At 43.0% G+C, this 21318-nt stretch overlaps 1 protein-coding gene across 3 annotated transcripts in view; it reads right to left on the reverse strand.

Annotated features, from left to right (window-relative positions):
• The window catches only part of GATA6 (GATA binding protein 6), a 31870-nt gene that overhangs the window by 7008 nt on the left and 3544 nt on the right, over positions 1 to 21318 (reverse strand). For all 3 annotated transcript variants that reach the window (XM_061130949.1, XM_061130950.1, XM_061130948.1), the window contains exons 3-6: positions 17728 to 17894; positions 13952 to 14077; positions 12801 to 12888; positions 12605 to 12708 (exon numbers count right to left, since the gene is read on the reverse strand). In XM_061130949.1, the coding sequence (XP_060986932.1) occupies positions 12605 to 12708; positions 12801 to 12888; positions 13952 to 14077; positions 17728 to 17894 (485 nt within the window). The remainder of the gene's footprint in view (positions 1 to 12604; positions 12709 to 12800; positions 12889 to 13951; positions 14078 to 17727; positions 17895 to 21318) is intronic.

Consider the following 21318-nt stretch of genomic DNA (forward strand, 5'->3'; position numbering starts at 1 on the left):
TCCCTTCTCCAGGGGATCCTCCCAACTCAGGAATCGAACTGAGGTCCCCTGCACTGCAGGCAGATTCTTTATCAGCTGAGCTACCAGGGAAGATTCTATAATCGGCTATATGCCAAAACAAGAAGTTTTAAAATAAAAGTTAAAAGGAAAAAAAAAAAAGAGAGAATCAGTTCAATTTGGGGAGAAAATCAGAGATCACTTATTACGACCCTGGACCCAGCACAGACACACACAAAGACAAGTCTAACTGTCAACCGGGTAAGGTTTTCTCACATCTACTTAAATCCCTGAAAGGATCAGTACACAGACATCTCAAAGAAGGCACGTCACTAACCTAAACCAGTCTAATCCCCCAAAAGTTCCTGAACAAAAGCAGGAGAGAGCACTCCGGACGCCCACAGCCGAGCCATCCTTCCTCCTCTGGGAGGCAGCCTGGCCAGCCCAGGTCCTGGCTCTCTCTCTGATCAAAGTGCAACCCGAGGGTGGAGCAGAAATCTGTTCTGTGTTTCCACTCCCAGCTTATCGGCCTCCACCCTCCCACAGACTGAAAATGGAGGCACTTCCTGTTGAAAAGAATGTGTTATCAGCCCCGACCCAGGCCGGGCTTAGCACTGAAAAGCAGGCCAGGTCAGATGGGGGACCCAGAGCAACCAGCCGGACACCCCACCTTCTACAGGAATAAATTAATTTAGGGACAAGTAGCAGCTGCAGACGCGAACATGGAAAATCTCCCCTGGCCTGTGAGGCGACACAGTGATTTCTGGCTCACCCAGGCTGTTTTCCCGTGAGAATGAGCCTTCGCTCATTTTTCAGACACAGATGTGCAAAGTCAAAGATTTCTGACTCGGTGAGCTCCTCCAGAGGATGCCCAGCAGCATCTGACCCACACTGGAGCTCGCCAGGGCTTCCCTGGTGGCTCAGTCGATAAAGAGACCACCAGGAATGCAGGAGGCCAGGGTTCGACCCCTGGGTTGGGAAGATCCCCTGGAGAAGGAAATGGCAACCCACTGCAGGGTTCTGGCCTGGAGAGTCCCCACAGGCAGAGGAGCCTAGCGGGCTCCTGCCTGGAGTCCGTGTCAGTCAGTTCTCTCTTTTCCTTAACTCATCACATCCCATGAGAGGCAGGCCCAGAGAAAGCCTCCTACGGTACTGAGGGAGCAGTCCTGGGAAGGTGACACGTCAGAGCAAAGGGAAACCTTAAAGGACACAGCCTGTCCAGGAGAATTACAGAGGTTCTCTGGCTTGTGGATTATAAATTTCGTTTTTGAGGAAGCAAACAAAAAAGGAATGGGCTGATCTGGAGAAACCAACCCAGCACCCTGGACAGGTTGGGGGAAGTGTGACCATTCCCAGAGCACAGGACTTTGAAGATGACCACACTGCCTCCTCCGCGTGGGTTCAGGCTGTCAGCTTCCATGGCATCTGGTCTCTCCTTCCTACACCTCTAAGTGAGCTGTGGTTACAGCTATTTCCTGGGTGAGGGGAAGCCAGCCACCTCTCACTGCCAAAGCTGTCTTCTCGGCTAGGGCTTCCCAGGTGGCTCAGTGGCAAAGAACCCACCTGCCAAGCAGGAGACTCTGGATCCTTGGATCTGGAAGATCCCCTTGAGGAGGAAAGGGCAGCCCACTCCAGCATTCTTGCCTAGAAAATCCCCATGGGCAGAGGAGCCCGGCAGGCTACAGTCCATGGGATCGCAGAGTGGGGCACGAGTCAGCAACTAAACAATAATGCAGGCAGATAGGAGAGATGTGGGTTCGATCCCTGGACTGGGAAGATCCCCTGGAGAAGGGTACAGCAACCCACCCCAGCATTCTTGCCTCAAGAATCCCATGGACAGAGGAGCCTGGTGGGCTACAGCCCATAGAGTTGCAAAGAGTCAGACACAAATAGAGCCACTTAGCCCAGACTGCTTTCGTAACCTCTAGGTTAGACCCTGTGGGGCTTCACAGCAGCCTTCCTCAAAAAAAAAAAAAAAAAGAAGAAAGCAAGCAAGAAAAACTAAGTGTATGTTTCAGCAAAAGTAAAAACACTTTCAGATAAACCTTAACTTCCATGGTCATTTCAGTTTGGATGGAGGGAAGAGGGACAAGACACAAAAGCGACCCAGTTGACAGTTGCGGAGGTAACACCAGGAAGCTACACAAACACACACAGGTTCCGTCTCCACCGGGACGTGTGAAAGCCATCCATCACAACAAAACCTTGAATTCTCCCACAACTGCTCAACAAAGCTCAAGAAGAGAGTGTCACGGTCACCTCAGCCGATGACCCAACTCAATGTTTTGCAGAAGAGTTTATTTCTTTATAATTTAGCAAAGAAATTCCTTACTGAGAAGAGTTCATCAGCCACCCCTTTGACCCCTCTTCCCCCTTCCAGGCCTGAGTTGGCCGGGTTACATCCATAGGCTAAACGCTGCTATTTTTAAGGAGGAAAAGAATTCTACAGACACACTCTACTCTAGGCAAAGGAGCAAACCGTTTTACACGTCCATACACACAAACAGCAAAAATATTGTGACGAAGGCGTGGCCCCAAGTTTACAAGGACCTGGGTTTATCAGTAAGAGCCTGATGTACTGAGTTGGCCAAAAAGTTCCTTTGTTTTCTTCCCCATAGCTTCCATAAGATGTTACGGAAAAATCTGAACTACCTTTTTGGCCAACCTGATACAAATTGCAGGGGGAAAAGGGTTTGTCCCACAGCTTGAAGTCACTGGCCTCCTGAAGAAAAGATTTATCTTCTGAAATGAACCAAAATGGATGACTTAGTCAAATTCAGTGGTAAAAGATCCAGTGGCAAGATAAAAATTAGCTATAGGAGCTTGGATGAGCCCCCTGCTCTGGCCATCTCTGCTAGACAAAATGGACAGCAGTCCATGGACCCAGCAACATTGACAAGAAAGCATTAAAAAAAAAAAAAAAAAAGTAAGCAAGCATTATGAAACTGCTAAGAATCACAACAAATGAAATATCGTTGCTATCAGGGAAATAAAAGTATCAAAACACAGTTACTTTGTTAACATAATAGCTTTATGTCTCTAAATTCCCTCCATGAAGAAAGTAAAGATTTATGTCTAATGTCTTGGGATGGAAAAAAAAATGCCATGCAAATAAAGCACATCACTATCAACTTCCAAGGTCATATTTAAACAGTGCTAGTCATCCTGAACTTCAAAGCTGTCTGCAGGCATCTCCCACTTATGCTACACGCTATTCCTAAGGACCAGATGGTGGGAATTATTTTTCCCCTTTAGTGAAGGGAGGAAAACAGGGGCTTTACAAAACCTTGGCAGCTCACTATAGTCACACACAGAGCTGGAGCTAGCGCCTGGCTGCCTGACTGTGTCGTTCCAGCTGTTAATCCGTGAACCCAGAGAATAAACTTCAGATCATACTCAGGCGCCACCATGAATCAGGTGACTAAAGGTAAGGAGAGCTTTCAATCACAAGTATTGGTTCCCTGGTGGTTCAGTAGTAAAGGATCCGCAAGTGATGCAGAAGACGCAGGAGACCAGGGTTCGATCCCTGGGTGGGGAAGATTCCCTGGAGGAGGGCACGGAAATGCACTCCAGTATTCTTGCCTGGAGAATCCCATGGACAGAGGAGCCTGACAGTCTGCAGACCATAGGGTCGCAAAGAGTCCGAAGCGACTGCGTGCTTGCTCACGTGCTACGTTTAACAGGATAAAAATATGATTCTGGGGTGTGTGCTCCAGCTCTGGTCAAACCATGCCATGCTAACAGCTACCAAAAGGGGCCATACACCAAGCAAATTATCACTGAAACATTGTCAAGTAATGACTTGGAATTGTTTACTCAAAAGACTCCAACAGGACATTGAAATCAATATCTGCTATTTGTTCAAATCTTTCTTAAAATCTGGGGTGAATAAAATCACCTCTTTTCGCTTCAGCTCACAAACGCTTGAGTATGTACCCTGATGTTGTAGGTAGCTGAACCATGAATGATCGCCTGTGTCAAGACTTGTCTTTGGAGATGCTTTTTTAAATTATTCAAATTTCAAGGAAAATTAACAAATTGGTCTAAACACAGAGCTAACAGATTGTATTTAATTCATATCCATTAGATCTTCATATTGCTAGTAACTCTTTTGGCAGACACCCATGAAATGCATAATAAATTACTTTTTGTTCCAGTAAAGGAATTCATTTTCTTCGAAGATTCATTTAGCAATAACATTTCAGGGCACCCTTAGCCAGATTTCTTAAGTTTGGCTGTGTTTTCCCGTAACATTATTTCATGTTTTGTGACAATTTTGTATATTCTTATAGAGGCGGAAGAAAAAAAATCGCAGAGTTGTGTTCTGAGATGAATCTGTCTAACTTGAGGCCACAACAAAAAGGCGACACCCAACCCACGCTTATTCTTTACCTAGCATTCTAGCTTTCAGATTGTGATAATGAGTCACTTATTAAACAAACCACAGTACTGTGATAAATTGGGTGGACACATAGGTTACAAACTATTTAAAGAGTGGCACAGCTTTACTGTTGCCTAACAGACATACAGACTCATTGGATATTAGTGTGGTTAAGTGTATTTCTAACCACCATCCTCCTCAGGACACAAGCACACAAGAAGAAAAAGAAAAAGAAAAAACGGGAAGTCTAGAAAAGGCCCTCAAATCAAAACGAAACTATGCAAACTCCACATGCTTCCACGTTCCTTGCCAGGGTGACGTGTGACTTTCTCAGTGAAGGCCAATGTGGTCAGACAGGAACGTGAGTGAGTTATTAGAAGGGGCTGTGAAAGAAGAAAAGAAAGGGAGCCTGGCACGTAAGGAGCGTGAAGATAAAATGCCAACAAAATATTTATGTTCATGGCTTGCAGCAAGTGGCGAGTGGTATATTAATAACTGCGATGATGGGCCAACTCCCTGGGAGCAGTGGGAGACGTCGGCTCCAGCCCCGGCTGCAAGGCGGGCTTGTCTTGTGACCTTATGGAGTCACTCCGGATCCTGGTTTACAAATGAGCCCCTCATAATACCTAAGTGCAACTCTCTCCCAGACCCTCGTGCGAGATTAATGCCTTTTTAACTCTTTTTATTCATTTAGAGGAAAAAAAAATATCTTGGACTATAAACTCTTGGGTGGGGGAAATGGATGCTTGTCTCTTTAAGAAATGCTTTTTAATGATTTTGTAAAAATTAAATTGAAGGTAATTTGCTTATTCTGCAAATTCCAACTCACTTGGCACTCACTAAGCATGGGTTTAAATCCCACTTCAAAAGGATTTTGGCACCTCGATCTTGTATTTCAAGGGAGACTTTTTACCATCACATTAGGCATGTCAACAACAGTAAACTTGCCTACCTATTATTTTTTTTCCCATTACCCAACTAACGAAGCCCTAGAAATGCAATGGGTTTTATTGATAAGTATATTTAACAAGAAAATGTATACAATGTAGCTTATATATTTGGTCATGAGCAAGTCATTTCTATGGTGCTATTCTCCTAGCTATATACCGTCAGCTAAAACTAACCAAAATTAATCAGGTTTCTTTAAGAAAATGCCATTTCTTCCCTCTAAAGACTTCAACAGTGCAGATAGTATCACATATGAATTCAGCGTGCTGTAAGGGTAAAACCACTGACTCTGCATCTGCCAGGCCTGGATCCAATTCCAAGCCCGTCTCTTAATCAGATACATAACCTTGGGCCTATTATTGAGTGTCACTCCTCAAAATAGAAAATAGAAAAAGATACCTCATTTGTACAGTGATAATTGGGAATAAAAAAGATACATGAAAGAACTGGAACATAAAAGGTACTTGGTAGAAGTTAGTCTCCTGCCTTCCTACGTCCCAGAATCTTACAAATGAGCAAGTACGAGAAACGGAAAACGCCTCAAAGCAACCATTATGGTGATTAATCCACCAACACCCGATTCTCGGAGCGCCCTAAAGGTGTGTGTGGAACATTCAATGTAAGAGTTAAGCAGGAACTTTTGGCCCCCACTTCAGCAGCCTCTTAAATCTCTTTCTGACACGTGAGGTCCTCTGAGTGAAAGCAACTCGGACTGTATGTATGTAGGTCCTTCGTGAATGTTCCTTTCAGCTATCTAACCACTATAAGGATAATTAATAATAATAGAAGCTATAATTGTGTGACCAATCATTATGTCGAGTAAATCTAAAGTGATTCAACTACTCAGGGGAAAAGACAGTGGAATATAAAACTTACTAACAAAGAAAGAAGCTATGTGACTCAAGGGATGTTTTCCCGTTTTCATCATAGGATGCAAATATTAACATATAAAATAAAATCCATAAAAAGAATATAAAATATTAACTTGCCAAGTACCTAACCTTTCTTCAGAGGCCTTATAAAGACATCCAGACAGCCCAAGAAATGTCAGTCCCTAAATCACTGCCCCTCATCTAAGAGCACTTAAGCACTTAACTCTTTCAAACCACTTTTAGCATGAGATTTAGCACCATGCAGCCCAGAGGTATTGCTTCTGACAAGGTCATTGCATAAAGCTGTTACCAAGGAGAGGCTGCAGTAGGGAAAAGTTTCTCTAGGCAGACAACCTCTCTGAAGGTTAAATGAGGCAGGAACTGAGGTACCTATTCAGCACAGAGAAAGTGACCAATGAGCAAGGCCCATCCAAACGCAGAGAACCAGCCAGAGAGGAATCTGAGGCATGATCCCCTTGTCTCAGTCTAAGGACGCCTGCCTCTCTCCAAGGAAGCTGTCTATCACAAACCACCAACCACAAAGTGAGGAAATGAATCCCTATCACTAACACGCCCTCCCTAATAGCCTCCGTTCCGAAGGGTCACCTGGCAGCCACTCTGAAACCATCTTGCCCCCAAGGAGCCCCTAGGGACCAAGAAACATTCTAAGGTCAGGACACATCACGAGTTTCAAGGAGGGAGTTTTCCTTCGTAATTGTGAGAGGAAAACCCTGCTTGTAAAATGTACAAAAAAGGATCATGCGAGCATTTGTTTACATCAATTATCAAAACACACCCAGTTCAGGATGGTTTTAATTGTCAGACTATAACTACATGGTTGATGAGAAACCACAGTAGGGGTTAGAGAAAGTCCACCATTTAGAAATGAACTTAGTGTGGACCCTACCTAAGGCTTAATATGAACTTGAAAGCAGTTTGAAATATCTGCCTTCCACCTAATTGATCCATCTCATCTCCTGCTACATTGGCTTTTTTTTTTACACCCTACTCTCAGCCTTACTGAATTCCTGAAACTGTGCCCTTGAAGCATCATAGCTACCCATGCTCTTCTTCTTCCTGGAGATTTCAATCCCAATTTTTCCCCTACAAAAATCCTCCACAACTAATTTAGATTTCCTCTCCTCTATGAAGCCATTTCCAACCCTGTAGTCAGAATTCATGGCTCCCTACTTTTGACTTCTACTTTTTTGTTCATTTATAGCTTTTTCAAACCTGATCTGTCTGTACATACGTGCTCCCACCACTACCACCACGTTATGAACAATTCAATGTCTGGAACCTTGTTTTACTACATGAAGAACGGTGTCACCCCAGCACAATGCTCCTTAAATAGAACAATGACTGCAAGGCAAAGGCTACTCAGATGGAGTTTGTGTTTATTTCAACATTATGTGTTCAATGAGGACGTCAACATTATATTTGCAGTACTAATATAAATTTAAGTAGGCTTTAACTTTTTAAAATAATCATCAACAGAACTACTTTCAGGCGGGCAAAATAGGTCCAGTGATTTCTTATTCTCAGACATTGTCTTATTGTTCATTTTCTCACCAAATTAATCCTCCCTGTCCCAAAGAAAATTAAGAGAAATACCCTTTATCTAAAAATTGGGGGATGAGTTATAAACATATGGTACATGCATATGTAGAATATATATATACACACACACACTTTATGTGTGTATGTACATACCCAGAGTATCCTCTGGTTTTATAAATTTTTAGTTACAGGTCCTAAGAGGGATAGGAATCTACAGAGGCTACTTGTTAAATCTTATTTGGGAATTGCTAAAATAAAATGTTATCATATTTATCTAATAATAATAACAACAAGTACCATAAAAACACAACTCAGTCAAGAAATGGAATTCAGTGAAAGATTTAAATATTCTTACAATTCACAGAGAACACAAATGGCAAAGAAAATCTTATCTCTATTCAGGTCCACTAAAGACTCAAAATTTTTCAGTAAATTTACAGGTATAAGAACTTTTTACACTGAATAAAAGAACTATTCTGGAGAAATTTAAGTTCCAAAGTCACAAAATTAATCAACATATCAAAAATTAAGTTCAACACATTTCTTAACCCAAAGAATTCCATACAAGAAACTGATTCTAAAATTCTGATCAACACAGAAAAAAATAAGGAAAATAAAAATGAAAGATAGTACGGTCTAGTGAATAACAAGTGTTATATAAATGAAAGCAAATAAATCATTTACTGCAATCATTTTTAAAAAATTCTAAAAGGAACAAGACAGGGGTTATTTTACTATCAGGCTGCGCGGCAGCAGCAACAGGTTTTCCTGTTTTCATAAAGGAGACAAACTGCCCTCCCTCCACCTCCCAAACCACACACCACACGGGCACAGCTCGCAACAGAGAAACTGAGTTCTAAGGGATCCAGGTCGGCGAGCTGATGACCATGAGAAGGAATGAGACAGAAGTAAAGTTAAAACACAAAGGAGCATCGCTTCTCAGCCTTTTGGCTAAGATCAAGTGTAAAACACAAAGGAGCAACATAAAGCTAAGACATGCCAAAAAGTCAACAGCATGAAGCTTCCGAGCAGTGCAAAAATGATTCTCCTGTCTCTCCCCCCAGAATACTCCGTTCCAACCAGATCTGCTCAGGTTCCAGGTCCTGAGAGGACCACCGCTGAATGTGCCCACAGGTGGAGACCTCAGAACATAAAGAAAATCCTCTAGGACTGCCTGCTGCTGATCTCCAGCAGCTGATTCCTCAGACGGGAATTAACACAGCCAGTCTGATAGGTCTCTTCTCAGACTTCTCTGCTTTAACTCACTTTAACTCTCTAACTGTCTTTAAGGAAGGCTGGAGGAGCAGGTATGCAGGCACTGACGTCTCTAAGTAGAGCACATGGCCCGTTTCCTTGTTCCATTGGGAATGTTCCTATGATCACCCTTTGTTCTGGGAGCTCGGCTGTCCCTATTAAACTAGGACTTCCCTGCAGGACTAATTTCCACCCCGCCAGTCACAGGGGCCGCTGGAGATCCACGGTGTGGACCCGTCACCACAGGAGGTTTAAGGGTCAAGCCAAAGAAGGAACCCTGTGCTACAGACCAGATACACCTTTGCTACGGGGATATAGCAACATCCCCTTTACCTACAGCGCTCACAAAATCCTATAAGCAGTCGGTCACAACGACAGCTGTCCTCCAACATCATAAACTGAGACCTAAGTGGGAACATGTCACATCTTTGTCAACACAGCCGCCTTTCACAAATGCTTCTGCCAGCTGCCCACAGATAACACCTCCAGCAGACTCTTCATGACACCCCCCACTGCCACAGTAGCCACGGGCACGCAGAACCAGTCAGCCCAGGAGGGTCTGAAAAGTGTCAAGGGACCAACAGAGACACACCCTGGCGCTCATGGGGACACCACGGAGTCGGCGTCAATTATCCTTGGAGGGGGCAGATGCCATAAGGCGGCCAGCAGGTTGGCTTCTGCCAAATAAGCCTGCTTCCCCCAACGGTCCCGTCAGGAGGGCAGCGAGGACTCCATGATGGGCTGGCCACCGGGGAACATCCAGGAGCCCAGATGCCAGCCCTGGCCGGGGAGGGGCGGGTGCATGGAGGGAGGAGGCGATGATGGGCCGTCCTCTCCGCCACTGGGCCGCCCCCCACCCCAGGCCACCCCCCGCTCCGCCCCGCGCCCCCAGCTCTGGGAAGAGCTATCAGGACGCATTTCTGAGGCCACCTGGGCTCAGAGAACTGCCCATCTGCGGCTCGCACGACTGTCTCCCATGGAAGGTGCCCGGGCCCCGAGAGCAATGGGGACCTTGTAGGGAACTGCTCTCCAACTCCCCCAATCTCTAAAGTACTTTTTTTTTTTTAATACTAAAATTGCTTTGCCGCCTGGCTGCTAGTGGAAAACTGAGCCTTCCTCCGACGGCACCGGCCGGCCAGCCACCCCCAGGAAGAGGGCTCCCAAGTGAGATACCAAGGCTGCCTTAAGACCAGCCTCCAGATTCCCAAGGTCCCACTTTCAGACATGCTCAGGCTAGATCCCGTCACCGCCTTTGCACTGGTCCTCCCCTGGAGGGCAAAATTCATTGGACTTGCAAATAGTCAATTTTGAATTGAATTTTTACATCACAGAACCACCACGCGAGCAAAACAGATTCCACCCACCTTGTTTCTAAAGCCCATTGTTGGGCAAATATCTCTATTTCTGTGCCATTCATCATTCAAATTTAGCTTTTGCCTCACTAAGCTTGGACTATAGCACTGCCAAAAGTGAGCTGGAGCAGGCAGCAACCCATTTTTCAGCCAGTAAAGATGGACCACTGAGGCTGAAATGGTAGTTGGTCCCTCAATGATTTGGAAAATCAGAACACTGTTTTGCCTCACATAAGCCCCATAATTGGCTTCCGTGGCAGTTCAGATGGTAAAGAATCTGCCTGCAATGCAGGAGACCTGGGTTTGATCGCTGGGTCAGGAAGATCCCCTGGAGAGCGGAATAGATACCCACTCCAGTACTCTTGCCTGGGAAATAGAATGGGCGGAGGAGCCTGGCAGACTACAGTCTATGGGGTCACAGAGTAGGACACAACTAACTGACTAGCACACTTTCAAGCTACATAACTGCTTCTGAGGACTTAGGGCTTCATAAAGGAAATTTTAAAATAATATTGATCTTTTCATTTCCTTACAAGTAACTTCTATTTACCAATTTAGACCCTTTAAGTTACATGTTAGCCTCTTGTAAAAAAAAAAAAAAAAAGTCCTTCACCAGCATTCACCTTTTATGAAGGTTATAAAGGCAAGAATGTTCTTTAAGAACATGTGTCTGCAACAAATAAAAACAGCAAAAAAGCTTTTTCCATTTTGAAACTCTGAACTTTCTTGTATTAAAGAACCCCCCCCCCCAAAAGAGCTTGAATTGGAGGATAAAGAAAATATCAAATATACTTTAAAGCAGATTTTTAAAAGATTTTTTTTTATGTTTAATTTTTGTTAGTTTAAGGCAGCAAAAATACCAGCTCCAAGGTTCCCAGTTCAAAGACACCTCGAGGGCAGTAGTTTCAATTTCACCTGCGGTGATTGTTCAAAAACACCAATTTCCAAGCCCCACCCCTAGAGACGCTGACTCAGAAAATCCAGGGTGGAGCCCAGGAATCTGTAGTATTTCAAAGTACCCCAAATAAAGTAAAATTCAACAGAGAAAAGAATTACTAAGTAGGGATTTTAATGCTAATGTTTCATCCTAAACTAGTGTAATCCTCACCCGGGGCACTCTGGGAAAACCGGCCGCCCCGGGGGCCAGCGTGCATCTCTGAGGGCCAGGGTGCGGCTGGGTCATTTTTTTAAAGGGCATTCCAGGTAAATTTGGGAAACCCTAGGGTGGGAAAGTGCTCTTCACTTGAGAAAAACTGAGTTTCAATCATGACTTTACTGAAACTAACACTGTGATCTGCACCAAAACCCAGGCATCCTCGTAGGGGTGTGAATCTCTCACAAACCCAATTGCTCACAGGCTGATCACAAGGCTGAAATAAGCCTGGGTACAATCAAGGAACATCAGAAGAAGGCAAGGCTGCCCAGCCCAGCAAAGGACCAACAGTTAGGCGAAGATCAGTGAATACAGCAGCACGTGACTCATGGTGATGACGTTTTACTTTGGGTAGATGCTTTCCAAAAAAAGAGAAAAAAGGAAAGAAGGAAGAGAAGAAAACAGAGAAGGCTGGAGTCAATAAGATTTGTTGCTGTTTAGTTGCTCGGTTGACTCTTTTGCAATCCCATGGATCACAGCCCGCCAGATTTCTCTGTCCTTGGGATTTCCCAGGAATAATGGAGTGGGTTGCCATTTTCTTCTCCAGGGGGTATTCCCAACCCAGGAATCGAACCTGCACCTCCTGAGTCTATTGGCAGGCAGATTCTTTACCACTGAGCCACCAGGGAAGACGTTGATAAGATACGCAAAAACAATTTAAATGTCATGGGAACTGGGATACATAAAAACCATGGAGCTGGTACTTTTCCTGATCTACACTAGAAATATATTGATATACATACATATGTACGTATACACACACACACACACATATATAAACTCAGATAAAAACCTGGAAATAAAACAATTTAAAGCACTTCAAACCCAAACTCCTTGCTTTTACTTAGGTTAATTCAACCATAAAAAAATGATATAGATCTTAATTAAGAGGTTTGTAAAGTACTTAAGTTTGTCATTTTGTTGACATTTAAATGTAATTTCCTCTAAAAACTATTCTTAGGTATCAGCTAACTAAACTGAACTGTTGGTTTAGATTATTGTACTACCAGATAAGATAAAATTGGAGATAATATACAGGAGAGCAACTCACTAACTCAGAAATAGTCTATGCTGTTTTAACACTTACCCCTGAGGCTGCCGGTTGTGTGGTGGGGGAAGTATTTTTGCTGCAGTCATCTGCGTTAGAAGAGGTGGAAGTTGGAGTCATGGGAACAGAATTATTGCTATTACCTGCAACGGTCAAAATTAACCTCATAAATATACATATACTCTACTAAGGTTGGCAAATATTTTACAGTCAAACAGCATTTTCTTATATTTACCAGAGCAAGCTTTTGACTTATTTATGTTCTTAGGTTTTCGTTTCCTGGTTTGAATTCCCTCTTTTTTCATAGCAAGCGGTCGAGGCACCTAAAAATTTTTTCACATAGGCCATAAGTTTAATAAATATTATACTGCAGAAAAACCAAACTAACTAGAGCCCGAATGTCAGTACTGAAAGCCCTCATTTAAAAGAACTTGGCATAAATTTCAATCCAATTTTTATACACACTTCATAGATTCCAACTGCACAAAGACTACACTTTCCCCATCAAATGCAGATTCCTCCAGGAAAAAAAAATGGGGTGATTTGCCAGGTAGAATCTCTTCCCTCAACTTAATATTTACTGTTTTAAACAACTTCAATTACAGAGTGAAACCACTGAATTACATATTTTTATTTCAAAGAGATCGTGAATTCTTCTTTCTACATATGCCAAGGTTATTTTTCTTTTTAAAATTGGCATATTTTATACTATCTTGTGCTATGCTTAAAATGCAAAATCTTTTTAACTAGAGCTACCCAATGTTATGACTCTTCTGTATAGATGTGTTTGAATGCATTCACATTTTTAAGTTATAAACTAGTTAGTGTGCATTTCTAGTAGGTTCCATGCTTTTTTCTTTTTAAGTGTACAGGTCTTTAAAATACACACTACTATATACAAAATAGATAACCAACAAAGACCTCCTGTACAGGGAACTGTACTTAACATTCTGTAATAACTTAGGAGGGAAAAGAATCTGAAAAAGAATATACACATTCACATATGGGATCGCTGAATCACTGTGCTGTACATCTGAAACACAACATTATAAATCAACTAGACTTCAATTTTACAGCTTTTTTTAAAAAGATTACTACCATTGTATCAGTTCTAAAAATGCGTATTTCCACATTTTTGTATTTCTACAATCTGGATGTCTGACTATGGATGTGTGTGAGTTTAACTGGCAGCATTTTTTTTTTGTTTCTTGCCAGTATGATAATAGTTTCTAGTATAATTGACAGGCCCCCTAGATTCACAAACATGCATATACAAAAATCAGATCCTTCACCCCATGCCCTCTCGTTTGCTGATTTTTTTAAGCTGAAACCAAGTACAAACAAGATACTGCAGGTGTATACACAGAAGCGGAGAAGGTGGCGCACCCCATGGAGCTTCATGTAGAGTCCACACGCATTGCACACAGGCTCGCCCTCGGCGTTTCTGCGCCACAAAGTGGTGGTCGTGGTGTGACAGTTGGCACAGGACAATCCAAGCCGCCGGGAGGAAGGCTAGAAAACAGCACAAGAGGGTGGACAGACATAAGTGCTTTTCACGTATATGCTACACATGTCCATGTGTCATGTCCCTGCCAGCAACAAGCATGTACCTGGTTATTACAAATAAGCAGTCCCCCTTGAGGCAAAAAAAAAAAAAAAAAAAACTTGATGTGTAATTAGGTTGACCTTCCTGGACCAAAGTGTGCTCCATCTAATACAGATCAATGGATCTGCCCCAGCTCATTAGCATAGATTAGAGCAGTCACAATACTGGCCAATGCCTGCGCTCACTGTTGTTGTCAGAGGTCTGAGTGAAGAAATTAAGTCACAAACTGCCTGCCAATGTGTTAAGTGGCTTTGGGGAGTCTCTGCCTCATCTGAAAACTGAGATAACCAGGTCTGTTTCTCAGATACATGCAGAGGAATAAACCAGAAACTATAGAAAACCCTATATATATTAATAGAAATGAATTTTGGAAGATGCACAAAAATTTTGTAAAGAAACATATTTTAATACATCTCATTAATGATCATCACGATCGCCTATTGCCTGAATTTTCTGTATTATCCATTCTCCAAAGGATAACCAAATTCTACAACACTGTGTTAGTGCTGGCCTTCTCTTGGTGATGCTGTTTTATTTGATTTACCCTGTCGGTATAGTACTTTTCCTCACATGGTGGTGGTGGTTTAGTCGATAAATCATGTCAACCTCTTGTAACCCCATGGACGGTAGCCTGCCAGGCTCCTCTGTCCTTGGGATTCTCTAGGCAAGAATACTAGCGTGGGTTGCCTTTTCCTCCTCAGTACAAAGGGTTAAATTTATCAGAAAAGGTCAACTGTCTGTCACTCTGATTTTTGTTTCCTTTATACCCATAACATCCTTTTGTGGGGTTTATCTCCTCTGAACTATTATGTGTGAATTATAAAGAGGGACTTCTTAAGCTAGTCTAAGTTCCTACCTAGAATGACAAAAATCTAAATTTGCTTTTCAATTACCTAGATAGGCAACTAAAAAAATCTGCTATGACTTCAGTTAAAAAAAAAAAAACAAAAAGCCTATGGGGAAAATCCAGGGACCAAAACAAGTTTAAAGATATAGAATTAGGGAAGTTGGCCATGATGATTAATTTAAGAAAAGAAGTTACAAAGAATACACGACAAAAACATAGATTGAGCATGTACTAACTATTCAGATTAAAAGACAGAGATTTTCAAAATCTTTGTTGGCAAAGTCAAAGCTAAAAATTGAATTTTGTTTTTACAACTCACGTCCTGTTATTGCTACAGCATACTCTTTACAGACAAGTTGTAAAACCAAAGAGACACTGGGAAGCCTCTTAGCACTGCCACATTTTTAAGAAGTCGGTGCTAAGAAAGAATCACTTTGACTTTTGGTGGAAACGAGTATGTTTGGCTGGGAATTTGCTTTGTTAAAATGATGAAAACATGAAATCTTACACATCAGGGCTTCTTTTTTTTTTCTTTATCCTTAAAAGAGAATAATTTCCCAGAAGAACACTCCTTTCTCTTCATAAATATGAAATAAGTAAATTAGGGACAGGAAAGTTCATTTTATAAACAGGCCATTTATGATAGTTTGCAGTGGAATTTGGAGCCAATGTGAGGCAAACTTGTTATCAGAATTTGCCATTATAACAAAGAACTTTATGACTGTCAACTGCAGATCATAAGTGAAGCCAGTCTCCATAAACATGTGAAATGAAGGTGAGCAGGCTATAAAAGTTCCTTGTAACAAGCGATCTCAGTTATATTCATCACTGACAAGGAATTCAAGTTACACCATAAATCTCTTATTTTGCAATGTATTACAAGTTCAAATTCACCGTGATTGGTCCTGTACTGCTAGCTAAACAAACTTGGGTTCAACATTCTATGTCTGAGAACTAACTAGATCCAGCAAAACCATAAATAAGAAGCCCACAGGAGAACTAATTGATAGACACACCCTTCAATTGGTATCATTTATAACCCATTTACAAAGCACATTGTCGGACCTTGGTCACTGCCAAGACACCTGCCATGCAGAAGGAAAACTAATAGATTCAGAGATGTTAAAAAAAAACTGGGTTTTGTGTTTCCTGTTATCAAATTTAAAATGCCACAAGAAACGAAATGGCTACTATTCTGCCAGTTTTTTGCTAAATCTTGAGAAAATGTTACCTTTCTAGGCTCAGCCAGGACTCTGTTCAATGTGCCTTTCCAAAAAAATAATAATCACTTTCATTGTTCATACACTGGCTAATGCATGAAAACAAGGAACTTCCTTGGAATATTTACCAGCAGTACTTTTTAAATATGATGCATGTAAGAAAAATGAAAACCAATGGGAGTCGGGCACAGAAGTTAAGGATGCCCTTTGAAGCAAAGTCTAAGCTGTGGGTGACTAACAAGTTTAAGGCACATACACTCATTAAATTAACCCCGGCCACTTTATTTTAAATGCATTAAAAACAAAACAACCATAAAACTAATTGCTTCTCTTTAAGGTGGCAGACTCAGATTGTGATGCAATTTCACTCTAATCTATTTAACACAAACAACATGTGTAGCATTTGTTCCTGCTAATTAGAGTATAACAATTAAATAAATTACTTGGATACTTAAGATGTCTGGCATCTAACTGTAAAATATTTTACTTTAAAAGGTATTAGAGTACCAGTACTTGGCTAAACAAATGTTAGCCTTACAGTGGGGCGTGTGAAAGCTTTCATTTATTTTCTCTAATCAGGACAGCAGTAAATAGCCTTTCCTTCTTAAAAACACAGGGGACAATAAGAGATTAATCCCTGAAGAAAATCAGAATTCCCACACTTGAAATCATAGTGAAATGTGTTGGGATGGTGAAAATCTTCCACTTGAGAAAAATGTACAGACTGCATTTTTTCCCCCTCAAGTTCTATGATCAGTAGTTCTCTGAACAGCCAGATTTCAAAATAACAAAAGTTAGAGTAAATAAATTTTTCACTAGACTCAAGGACAATCCAAAGGACGGATGGAATTTGGAGCTAAAACTAGTCTGAAGAGGTGGAAAGGGCCCAGAGGTGGAAAGGACAGAGTCAAAGGGATTCAAGACAAGCCTGTGGGGACAAGAGGGCTGTGGGTTCCATTTTAACATCCATTTTACGGGATGTTACAGAGGAGCTAGGTCTCTTCAAGAATCCACTCCAAACCAGACAAGAGTCCACAGTGAAAAGAAGCCTTAACCTGACCTAGGGCTGTAGCCTCAGTTTTTCTCCCAGGAGGTTACTAACATTACTCATTCCTTGGATCTCCTTCCAAAACTATTTCAGTGCATTTGCAAGTACATCTAGAGATGTGTAAAGATAGGGGGTTGGTACTTTTTTTAAAGGCAGTAGCACACCACACCTTCCTTCCTTTCTTTTTTTTTCTTTTCTTTTTTTCCATTTAAGGATGTCACTCCCCGTGTGAATTTGAGCAGAGGGCTGCCTTCGTTCCCCTGTGGCTAGTTTTGGGGACGATCTGCCCCGGTGGGCGCTGAAACTACCCGGGACCCCCAATTCGGGTCCGCTCTAGGCCGCGGGCACAGGTGCGGGCCGGGTCGGGCGGGGAGACCCGCTCCCCGCGGGCAGCGCGCGGCTCCCGGCCGAGCCGCGGGGGAGGGCGGCACCCGCACTCACCACGCGCTTCTGCGGCTTGATGAGGGGCCGGCTGAGGCCGTTCATCTTGCTGTAGAGACCGCAGGCGTTGCACAGGTAGTGGCCGGTGCCGTCGCGTCGCCAGAGCGGCGTCTGGATGGAGCCGCAGTTCACGCACTCGCGGCTCTCGGGCAGGTCCTCCAGCAGGTCTGCGGACGAGAGGCCGATGAGGTCCCGCCGCGCGCGCGCTTGCCGGCCCGACCCCGCGAAGCCCCCAACCCGCACCCAGAGTCCCCCGGGCCCGCTCCTGCGCCCTTCCCCACCCGGCCTTTCTACTCGGCGGCCCGGCCGGGAGCCGGCTGTTGATGTCACCGCGCCCGATCTGTTGACCAATTATTTGTCCAATACTTCTGCACCCCTGGGCGCGCCCCGTGCAAAGCCCTACAAAGTCCGGTGACAGAGCTGGCAGCCCGGCCCGTATCATCCGCCTTCCGTCTCCCCAAGGACTTCGGAGTCGAGATGAGCCGTGGGGAAGTCGGTGTGGGCCCCCTGACCTCTCCTTTCCCGCTGTTCCCAAGCTTTTCAAAACTGAAATCCATCACAATTACAATATACCACTTGCCAAAACCCGAGCAAGCTTTACAATATTAACAGTGATCGCTCACCCCAGCCCCCACCCGCAAATATCTCCACAAATACCCCGGGACATAACCAAGCTGTCTTCTTTTATCTCAAGTAATCTTTTGAAAGTATTTTCTATAACTACCACTCTTCCTTTTCCTCCATAAAGAACAGACAACTGAAATTAGAAATACTGTTCTTGAGCACTTTTGCCAATTAATTAATAATGACTCCTGGGGGGAAATGCAGTAGGAAATTTGTAAGAACAGAGATGAATGTTAGTTTGATTTTCATGTCACAAAAACCAAACACTAAAATATTATTTTAAAATGGGTCTAATTGCTACAGTCTACAAAATTTCTACAAACGGTGGATACTGAATGGATTGAGAAAATTACCAGCACTGTTACAGTGCTAAATCAAAGTTTTTCCTACTTTCCTACACTAAAACTTCCAACTTATGTCATCTATTTAAATTAATATTTGTCATTTTACTGTTTGGTTAGTTTTCCAAAGTTCATAATTAACCTAAACCTGCTAACTTTAAAAAAAAAAAAAAAAGCCTTTAGAGTAAATGATTTTAACATTTATTACTTCCCCTTAAATCAGCTAAATATGAACAATTAACTAAAGTGAGATGGGTACTTATCAAGTACTTTAAAAATACTTTTAAAAATATTTCCTTTAAAATAACTGTTTAGAGTTATTTATATTACACAAAATTTAAATGTTACAATTTAGCTTTCTTCAAGGGGCATTTTGAATCAAATTTTAAAGTAAATAAACATTACACTTTAGAGTTTATTTGAAGACTGTGTTAGCAAACCTTTCTATTCTTTTTCTTTCTATTCATCAGTGGTTGGTTTATAGCTTGTGTCTATCATCAGCTTTTGTAAATATATTTCAGTCTGATTTGGATGCACAAAAATCTTTAATTCAATTAACATTATTTTCCCTGCAAAACAAGTTTCCTTCCTCCTCGAGAAATAAATTTAAAAGAAACTAGCACCCCCCATAACCCCAGTTCAAAGCTGTCATGGGGATACTACAACTTAGAACACATCACAAAGATTTATTCTTCTCCGCCCTAAAAGCCACTATTGACTACGGTAATCAGTAAAATGCTCAGGACTTCAAGGACACTGAAGTTAAACAAGGTATTTGTCTTTGTTGTTGACTTTAAAATGTTACCTATCAGAGCCCCTCTCCATGGAGAAGTGGGGCATTCCCTGGAGAACCCAGCCCCATGCCTGGCCTCCTTCTCGCAGGCTGGGAACAATAAAGAAACTCCCAATAGAAGACTGTGAGCACCCCAGGTAAATCTCTTTGGTCAGCTGAAAACCCAGAGACAAAATGTAAAGCCCTGCTTGGATAAATAAAATTTAGTAAGTTTGCCTATTTTTAGTTAAGTAAAATCTACAGTTCCCATTCCCTCCATACTTTTCCTGCTCCTCTTTCGGTAGCTTCGATTTTACAACCGAAATAAGCAAAATGCGACTTTTTATAATGCACAAAATCTAACTGTGCTGGAAGCTCTCTCACCAACAGGCCCCCAATAGGCCCCCTATTCATCCTAACTTGTCTGCTTTGGGTGCCCTGGGCAGCGACAGACTCTGGGGAGAAGGGTGAAGTCATCCCCAGACTGAGAATGGAACCCAATTCAGCAGGAGCTTGGAAGCGCACTGGCCTCTGGGGACAGAGCTCACCCCCAGCCTCCCCACCACGCACCCACCAGCACCAGGGAGAGGTGAATACACCAGGTTTCCAGAGCACTCAACCACACCCCTGCCTTCGCACTGAGCCCAGCCATTCACTCAAATCAGTTAAAAGAGTGCCTCCATTTTTTTTTTTTTTTTTTAAATCAGATTGGAGAAGCAGAGAATCAGGAACCTGGGAGGAGAGGGGCTGGGGGTCAAGGTCTCTCTAGCAGGGGAATATCTGTGGGGACAAGCAAAATTAGGGTCATTCGTCTCCCCAGCTCCCAGATTGGCTTATTCTCAGCAGCTTCCTGCCTTCTTAAAAGACTCTTTAAGTTTGATGTTCCCAAACTCCTCTCCTTTAAAAAAAAAAAAAAATTCTGAATCTATACAAGACTTTTGTAACTTTGCAGCGTCCTACCCAGAAAGTGAAAAAAATAGTGAAAGGATAGACTACGTTTCAAATGAAATAACTTATAATTTGTCTGTAACTGCACCCAACCCCTCTAAAAGGGTTTTCTTCACAGAACCAATCAGTTTAACCATCCCCCAATCAGTTTAAACATCCCAAGGCAGAATGCCTTTTGGACTGCTGCTCTTCCTCTGTCCCGTGAAATGCTGAAACGGGGCAAAGGGAAATGGAGGTCAGGCTAAGGTGTGTCTGCCAGGCCAGCAGAACTGCCCCCAACCCAATTCACACCACCTTTCAGATTCCCTGCTGGATTCCTGACTTGACAAGCACCTCACACCCCAACCACCACCTCCTCCCCATCCTTTGAAGATCCTGTCTCCCAGTCTCTCTGCTCCCAGGAGCCAGACATGGGTCCCCATGCAGCAGCAAGGGTGACCTGGCTCTGTCCTCTCCAGTCTCCAAACCTCAACGGGGCCCCTCCCCGCCCCCACTCTACACACAGACCCACAGGCTGTAAAGATTTTCCACCCAAAGTTACTGAGAGACGGAGGTTCGAGTCAGAGCCACTGGTATTCCCAGACTATCCCTGAGCACAAGGCTGGCTGTGCCTCACTTGACCCTCACTAATTAGGACCCCCAAAAGTCCTAAATGGAGGACCCCAGCCCTGGGGAGTGCGAGTCCCAGGTGGGATAACTTAGGCTGAAAGGCCTCCTTGTCTTTGCCACCTTCTGACACCCACAACACCCCTTAAAGAAGCAATAGGCCAAAAAAGTCTTTTTTTTTTTTTGTCTTAGGAAACTGTCAAGTTACATCAAACGCGTGAAATACAAAGACAGACCCCTGAATGCACGAAGAAGGATCCAGAACCCTGCGGCTGAGGAAAGAAGCCAAAACGCCTCTGT

This window comes from Dama dama, chromosome 27 (genome assembly GCF_033118175.1).
Source record: "Dama dama isolate Ldn47 chromosome 27, ASM3311817v1, whole genome shotgun sequence".
NCBI lineage: Eukaryota > Metazoa > Chordata > Mammalia > Artiodactyla > Cervidae > Dama > Dama dama.